Below are 9,398 nucleotides of genomic sequence, written 5' to 3' on the forward strand. Positions count from 1 at the left end.
AGCTGTACATTTAGGGCAAGCGTAAAAAGGATGTTTGTGATTGGCTGAGCTGTACATGCAGGTCAAGCTGGGGAAAAACTCATGGGGAAATTATATCGTCAATATCGTTGCCTTTTGGGATATTAATATCTTGCATGTTCATATCTCGGTATAGATACGATAACGATATATCGTTCAGCCCTAGACTGTACTTTAAAATGAAATGTGTTTTTTACAAAGTTGGTATGTTAACAAGTCACTTGCAGTCCATTCAGAATGGGCCCGTGACCAACTTTTGGACGCCACCCACCATTTTGGAACCACTGCTCTAAAACATGATCTCTCAAATAGCTCTATGTTAGTCGCTCACTCTACAGCAGGAAACAGCACCTCAAAGTAAAAGCTTTGTGCTGGAAATATACTGTACGTTAAAATGAAATGTGTTTTTTACAAACGTGACACTTTGTGAGTCACTTGTGGTCCATTCAGAATGGACCTGCAACCCACTTTTGGGCCGTGACCCCACCAGTTGGGAACCACTGCCTTAAGGCCTCATTTACACCGCAAGCAATGCGTTCGTGTAGCGCTCGCGAAGCGGTCCACAAGCTTCGTGGCAGCACACGTGTATTCACACCAAAATAGAACAGACGCATCGCACAGCGGCCGCTGCTGTCCCGTCAAAATACAAACCACACCCGAACAGTCGGTGGCAGTAGTGCACCATGTTTGCAAATCTCCAATAAACCCCAAAGAAGAAGAAGTGAGTTTGGATCTCCAATAAACCCCAAAGAAGAAGAAGTGAGTTTGGACCCAAAGCCCAGGGTGCACAGGTTCACGCACCAGTGATTATTCCAACGCTTGGAGAATTAATATTTAGCACTACAAATGAAACATGAAACATGTGCCTGTCAGGTCTCGCTTGGTCAAGGGGGAGATGTCTACGGTGGCTGAGAGAGGTCACAACACACGCAAACTTGTGTTTTTCATTGAACTCCGCGAACATTCGCTCGCGACTCACGCAAAAAATCTGCGTCACTTCTACTTTCTAGCTTGCTCGTGAAAGCAGCGCAACTCGAGCAGCACGTAGAACGGATGCGGTGTGAATGCTCTAACCTGTTAACATGCTTGTTCGCGAGCGCTACGCAAACGCATCGCTTATGGTGTAAATGAGGCCTAAGCCATCTAAAGAAACAAGAAGCGCTGGTAGCCTTCCATTCCATAACAATTATTCTCCTTGATACAAACATGCCAACCATCAAGGTCTTTTGTACAATATCACAACAACCAAACAAGGCAATTACTTGGTCAAGTTCAATCTGAATATCATAAATTTGACGATGCCAAGAGAAGAAAACCTGCCAGAAAGGCATAATTTTAGGGCAAAACCAAAAGCTATGACCTTGAGTGCCTTTTGCAAAGTTATGTCTTTCACAGATATCACATACATTAAGATAAATTCTGTTAATTTTTTTTTTGGAGGCATGACTTCAAACTGAATCAGCTGCAGTCTGGCTTTAATTGAACTTAAATGGATCCTCTCCACCCCCTCCCTCCACACCTCCTCCGTCAGCTCTACACCAAGATCTGGGTCCCGGGCAGATTTGGAGCCATTATTCTTTGACCCCTAAGAGCCACGTGGATGTAAATATGGAGCTGAGCTAACATGTAGCCTACCTGTAGGGGGCAGTTCATACTCCACCTCCAGCAGAACTCTCTCTCCAACGTTCTTCAGTAAACTGATGATCTCTTCATGCCGCAGTTTGGTCAGATTGATCCCGTTCACCGACTTGATGTAGTCACCGACATTTAGCTGGTCACTCCTGCACAGAGAAGGGATGAATGCATGCTGAGCGTAACAGTGAGTTTAATTCCAGAATATCAAGAAAGTTTTAAGTGTGTTTATTCTTTCTCTTCTTCCTTGCTGCTGGTGTTGCACCCACCTGGCCGCCAGTCCTCCAGGCCGTAAGTTCGATACCCGTGGTTTCCCGTCCTTGTCGGTTCCTCCTGAGATGGTGAGGCCCAGTGTGCTGCCTTCTTTCTTCACCAGCTCCACCATGGTCACCCCCCGCAGAGCTTCTAACCAAAAACACACATACACATAAAGACAAATACACACACGCACACAAAACAGGGACACAGAAGGACGTACACACACACAAATAGATGTGTCACAGACATACACACACACTCAAACACACAAATACAGCAGAGAGGTGAAAAGTGGTTAGTGGCTGCCCTCCGTCCATTCTGATTCCCGGATTAAAGAGGAGCTGAGTTACGAGAAAGATGAATCAAAAGATGTTTGCTGCTGTGTGTCCTTGAGTGAGACACTGATCCCCTGTCTGCCAAATACAAGAGAGTCAGCTGAAATGACTAAAATGTAAATGTAAGGATCAGATAAGATAAGCATCACTTAATGAGAATTAACAAAGCGTCAATGTTTCAGGCGGTCATTCAACTTGAAAAGTTCCTGGCAGGGATGGAAGGGCCTTGAAAGGTTAAAGCACATTATGAGTAACAGCTAATGGTCACATGACTCTTCAGAGTAAATTATGTAAAACTGAAACTATTAAAGCTGATTTTTTTTAATGACTGAAACAAGACTTTGTAAATAGGGATTTGTTTTCACTGTTAGTTTCTTAGAATTTACTAATCTCTGTCAAAAACCTAATGTAAATTTAATGTTGTTCTCTGTTGTTATAGGCATTTATTTTAGCCTTTATGACATTGACACCCCCATTAAAAACCTAACTGTATGACTGTCCATTCAAAACATAGAAAAACATTTAACCTGTTTTACAAAGTTTACAACCCTATCACCCGAAAAAATCGTAGCACTGTACATTACTCCAAACCACAGATAAATTAAATTTGTACGTTATGTAGCAGATAGGTTTGAGCTTAATGTTTCTAACAACACTGTGGTTTTCATGTGGTTATGTTTAGGCACAAAAACCACTTGGTTATGGTGAGGGTAAGATCATGTTTGGGCTAAAAATATACACAGCTGGCAGCATAGAATTTGTTGGAAAAGTGGCAACAGGTCCCTAAAATACACTCATGTTCAACAACACAGGAAGTGCTGGAAAGGTGGACATTGGTTACTAAAGTACACCCACGTTTGGCAGCACTGAAGCTGCTGGAAAAGCAGCAGCTGGTCAATAAAAACCACCCACGTTCTAGCACTAAGGCAGCTGGAAATACGGCAACAGACCACAAAAACACCCACGTTCAATATCACAAATGCTGCTAGAAAAACAATGATGGGTTGCTAAAAAAATGGCAAGATTCAACCACGCAGGAGGTACTGGACAGGTGGCGATTGGTCATAAAATACACCTACGTTGGGCGGCACCAACTGGTCACTAAAAAACACCCACGTTCTTGCACTGAAGCAGCTAGAAAAACAGCAACAGATCACAAAACACCTACGTTCGATGGCACAAATGCTGCTAGAAAAACAATGATGGGTTGCTAAAAAAAAGCCAAGATTCAATGGTACAGGAGCTGCTGGAAAGGTGGCGATTGGTCACTAAAATACACCTACGTTGGGCGGCACCAACTGGTCACTTAAAAACACCCATGTTCTTGCACTGAAGCAGCTAGAAAAACGGCAACAGGTCACAAAACACCTACGTTCGATGGCACAAATCTGCTTGAAAAGCAACAATTGGTCTCTAAAAAAACCCCAGTGTTAACGGCAGAGGAGCTGCTGGAAAGGTGATGATAGGTCACTAAAAACACCCATGTTCGGTGACAAAAAAAGCCTCTGGAAAAGCAACGATGGGTTGCTAGAAACATCCGTGTCTGGCGGCACAAAAGCTGCTGCAAACGTGCACACATGTTCCTGGTATTGATATTAGACATTATTTGGATCATGATGTACTAAATCCCCTGACTGAAACCGTTAAAACAGCCTGTAACTTGTGTAAAACTACAACCCTCCACCAAATGTACTGAGGGGATTCTCTGTGGTTACAAGAATCAAGGAACAGTGGACCACTCTGACTTATTTCAACAGGAGGACAATGAACTATTGTACAGTACTAGATTCCCTAAACACTTAATTAAACTACTATACAAAGGCATCACAATATCCAGAAAAAACACACATAACCTCTTTTCTAACAATTATTAACTGAAGCAGCCCAGTTATTCTCGGGCTGAGTCAAGGCTTGATGAGGTAAACAACTTAATGGGTTGACTTGGGAACGACGCCGCAGAGTTCAGTTCACCTTCACCCTTCTGCTGCTTTGAAGTTAAGACTTCATAGTAAAAGTTTGTCCATGACTGTGTGCACGGTTATCTGACAGATTTACCAAACATTAGCAGGTCGGCCATCAACCAGCCTTTGAAGAAGGCGATGAACACCCAACAGCTAGCAATAATAAAGAATGGAGAGACATCAGGACTGCTTACGACAGATCAGTAACAGAAACACAGAGACTCACTAGTCCTCACTAGGACATAATCATCCCCCCAAAATAACCCTTTCACAGATGACAGAGGTTTAAGATTACAGTAATTTGCCAGACTTTGCGCAGCTCCTTCTGGAGACACAAATGTCACATATTGGGTACTTCCCAAGACCGGTAGACTTCAGGCTGTGTTTGGGGCCATAACCAGGACAAGGCTACAGCTACAGGTCTTCTTTCTTTTGCCAAGGTTCTTTTTTCACTGCCAGAATATATAAACTTTAATACATACAGGCACACACAGTGTTGCCAAAATAGATATTTTCTCGCCAGACTTTTGGTGAATTTTGAGACCCTCTTAGCGATTTAGTAACTTGCTGCTGCTCAGTGTAAACTCAGTCAGCAGGTAGCAGCACAGCCTCTCTCTCACTCCAGTGAGCTAATCGGCTTTCAGTAGCCACAGTCTGTGAGCTGCAGCTCGCTCTCCTCAGCCATGTAAGGCCAAAATAAACTGCCACCAGACAGCACACGTCAGAAACAGCCACCTTCATTACTTTCTGTGATCGAACCCCATATATGCAGCAGCTGAATTTAAAAGTAGGAAAGATAGTTAAGAATTCATTGTAGACAGCATTTCACAAAGTTTATTAAGTTTCCCTTAACGCAACAATTCACAAATTAAGCAGTTTTTAGAGGAGTCCAGTTCTTCCTCTGCAGGTGAAAAGTAGTGTGTTGTAGTTACTGTAACCTTTGGATTGTGATTGAGTCTCTGGTGAAAGTGTTAAAGGGGATTACTTAAAATACAACTAAAAAAAATAAATGCTTCAATCAGTTCTCAGTCTCAAACATAGCTTATCCAGGTAAAATGATATTCTATTTCACTACAGTATTAATACAACTAAGACTACAACAGAAAATTGCAGGTGAACATTTAATGTCAAGGAATTCACAATAAAGACACTACTGACCATCCCTTTATTAGTTAGGCCACAAGTTAATGATAATTGTAGTTTATTTTCAATCATTCAATTGCTGATCAATTATCTGAACTCCTAAAATAAGTTGCTTGTAAAAAGTGTTTCCTCAAGTCAGTTGACAGCATGATATGCATGCACGTTTGTGTACATGATCCGGATGGTACCAACTCTGCCTGATTTTGAGCCAGGGAAAAATCCTGGTCATCATTTCATCATTTTATCCTAGTAGAAAGTTGTGTGAAATTTGTATCATAATTAGCATATGATTTCTTGAGCTATAGCCAAAAACATGTGCTGTTTGTCACGGTGGCTTTGACCTTTGACCACCAAATTCTAATCAGTTCATTCTTGAGTCCAAGTGGATGTTTGTGCCGAATTTGAAGACGTTCCCTGAAGGTGTCCTTGAGATTTTGCATTATTGAGAATGAGATGGATGCAGTGTCACAGTGACCTTGACCTCTGACCTTTGACAACCAAATTGTAGTCACTTTATCCTTGAGTCCAAGGTGACCACCAAATTCTAATCAGTTCATTCTTGAATTTAAATGGGTGTTTGCGCCAAATTTGAAGAAATTCCCTCAAGGCATTCTTGAGATAACGGTCACAGTGATCTCTGATCTATGACCATCAAATTTTTGAATCAAAGTGGACATTTATGCCAAATTTGAAGAAATTCCCTCAAGGTGTCCTTCAGATATCTTATTTACGAGAATGAGACAGATGCAAGGTCACAGTGACCTTGACCTCTGACCTTTGACCATCAAACTCTAATCAGTTCATTCTTGACTCAAAGTGGATATTGGTGCCAAATTTGAAGAAATTTCCTCAAGGTGTCCTTGCGATATCACACTAATGAGAATGAGATGGATGCAAGGTCACAGTGACCTTGACCTCCAACCTTTGCCCACCAAATTCTAGTTGAGTCGAGTCCAAGAAGGGGACATCTGTGCCATATTTGAAGAAATTCCCTCAAGGTGTTCTTGAGATATCTTGTCTATGAGACTGGGATGGATGGACAACCTGAAAACGTAATGCCTCTGGCTACGACTATCAGGGGCACGGAGGCGTGATAAAAGCATTGAGCTGTGTTGATAGACAGCTCTCTCACTATTTGTCTGTACTTGTATCAGTATTATTTAGACACACACACACACACACACACACACACACAGGCTCAAAAGAGTGCGTGAATACTGCAGACAAATAGCTGTCTCTCATTCGGTCTCTACATATTTTCCATTCACACTTTTACAAACACACACACACACACACACACACACACACACACACAGGTGAGATGAAGCTTCGGTGTGATAGATGGCTAGATTAGGTAAATCCCTCAGGCGACACTGAGGATCAGTGAGGTGCTTCACGCCACAGTTATCTCTGTTGGGTATTACAACACACACACACACACACACACACACACACACACACACATTATCTGCGGCGGGGCACTCATTCATTCATTAGTCCTCACATGGTTCATATTTGCAAAAAAGCACCAGTGCTTTAACAAATGTAGTTTGATGCCGCTCGATGCTTCTGAACTGAAACCATCACAAAATGAGTTTTTCCTCCGCAGACACACAAAACTGACCGTGTTGGGATTCATAAAGTTTTATCTACCATTTCATTTTGATGCTCGGGGAACACAGAATACAGGGGAGCAGATTTGTGCACCAACAGGAAGAAACTCATAAAATGGGAAGTTCCTTTGAATCTAATGATGATCAGGCATGTCTCACACACACACACACACACACACACACACACACACACACACACACATTCTTATGAAGCTTTACTCCGATAATACCAACAAGGAAACAGACAGTGAGCCACACTGCAGCCATGGGATGTGAATGAGACAAAAACTTGTAAGTGTATACCTGTGAATCAAGGTGACCCTGGAGCCGAGTGTGGAGCTGAGTTATGTAACTGTGCATGGATGAATAAAGATTGATAAAGAGGAGAAAAGTATAAAATAAAAACAAAAAAAGGAGAATCCGACAGAGACAGACAGAGGACGGGACACTTAATAGAGGGACATGCTCAAGGTGATAGAAATGGGTGAATTGATGTGTGAAATAAAGTCAGGTGGAAGACAAAGTGACAAAGAACAAAGCAAAGGAAACTAAAGTATAATTTGAAACGGAGCGTAATGTCATCGTGGGACTCTCTGCCTGAATCTGACAATTTAAAGGCAACTCTCTCATGGATTGTTCTTTTATCTAACTTCTAGATTTCTGCTTGTGTGTTTGACTGGTTGGCATTGAACACAGCACCATGAAACAGTTTTGGGATAATGCTGCTCTTTAAAGTGACAGATTTAATGTGACATTTCCTGCTTAAAGGAACAGTTCAGCCATAAAATGATCATTTGTTTTTCAGTTATTCACCCTGTGTTAAAACTCCTGCAGTATAATCCAAGTCTCATTTATTCAAACACATGCAGTGAATTCTGCTCAATGGAATCACAAGCAGAGTTGAAATGCATGTGGTTACCGAGGCATGCTACTCGTACGCAGAGGTGCTTTTAAGTCCAGTGTGTAGGATTTAGGGGGACATATGGGCAGGAATGGAATATAAAATAATAAGTATGTTTTCTTTCATGTATAATCACCTGAAAATAAGGATTGTTGTGTTTTCATTACCTTAGAATGAGTCATTTATATCAACATATGGAGTGGGTCCTCATCTACAGAGATCACCATGTTGCACCACCATGTTTCTACGGTAGCCATGTTTCTACCGGTATGTCCTCAGCATCATATGTCCCCATGGCGCGAATCGGCCACTGTCGCAAATAAGCGTATCATGTCCATCATGTTCACTGCACTGTCCGGCGGGAATTCTTGTCTAATTGCGTCTTTACATTGACTTTACATTTAATTCACTCGTGCTAATTGTCTTGTTCACACCTGGTGTGATTCGTTACAGTCACACCAATGTAAACAATAGAGATTTATAAGAGGTGAGGATAAGAGTCTGAAATACACTATTACTTACGGTATTAAGGATAACATATATATCTTAACTTTGCTGAGTGTGTAAGTGTGTAAAAATATATAAACATGTGCATTGTGCTGCATGACACTGCACTAACTAGTGTTACATTAAAAAATATACACATATATATCATGCCATAATGTCCAATACATCAACAGAATGAAAACCAGAATAACAACAAGAATAAAAATAAGAAATATGTACAGTTATGTGCATTGTATTTGAAAGATATAAACATTTAGGAGGTGTTGGTGAGAATAAATTCATATGCTGATGAATATTGCACTGTTGAATATGTTGTTGAAGTAATGCACCAATTATCACTATTATACCCTAATGCACTAATGCACAGTAGAAACATAATAGATAATTTAAAAATTGATGTACAGATGGTCAGTTTGTGGGTAAAGTATTCATTTAATGTGATGTTTGGGTTTGACGTAATGCAGGAGTTGGCTCATTTAAACACATAAACCAGTGTCATATATATTGGGAGGGAAAAGATGGATGTACTTAATGAGAGTGTGTCAAATCTGATCACCTGATGTGACTGATAATAGTGGTTAGAGTTGTACTGGTGCAGCATCTGGTTACCATTCTAGACAAGATGGTTTCAGGAAGGAGAACAAATGGAATTTGCCCCTGAGCAAGGCACCGAACCCCCCAACCGCTCGGAGCGCCTGTCATGGGCAGCCCACTCTGACATCTCTCCACTTAGTGCATGTATAGGTCCAGTTTGTGCATGTGTGTGTTTGGACCTGTGTGTAATTGACAAACAGAGTGAAAAATTGAATTTCCCCTCAGGGATTAATAAAGAATATCAAATTTTAAAATTAAATTAAATATAGCAACCGATTGAAATGGCAAACTTTGAATGGGCATATCTCATGCCCCGTATGTCGTAGAGACATGAAACTTTGCACAGAGATGCCTCTCCTCATGAGGAACAAATTTGCCTCAAGAACCCATAACTTCCGGTTATATAGATTTTCCGCCATTTTGAATTTTTTTGAAA

General features: G+C 41.2%; 1 protein-coding gene across 1 annotated transcript in view; it reads right to left on the reverse strand.

The window, feature by feature from the left end:
* Positions 1–9,398, reverse strand: part of LOC126386820 (glutamate receptor-interacting protein 2-like) — a 274,362-nt gene that overhangs the window by 68,585 nt on the left and 196,379 nt on the right. The window contains exons 3-4 of the mRNA XM_050039415.1: positions 1,920–2,055; positions 1,654–1,799 (exon numbers count right to left, since the gene is read on the reverse strand). Coding sequence (XP_049895372.1) covers positions 1,654–1,799; positions 1,920–2,055 — 282 coding nt within the window. The remainder of the gene's footprint in view (positions 1–1,653; positions 1,800–1,919; positions 2,056–9,398) is intronic.

The sequence above is a fragment of the Epinephelus moara genome, chromosome 24 (genome assembly GCF_006386435.1).
Source record: "Epinephelus moara isolate mb chromosome 24, YSFRI_EMoa_1.0, whole genome shotgun sequence".
Classification (NCBI taxonomy): domain Eukaryota; kingdom Metazoa; phylum Chordata; class Actinopteri; order Perciformes; family Serranidae; genus Epinephelus; species Epinephelus moara.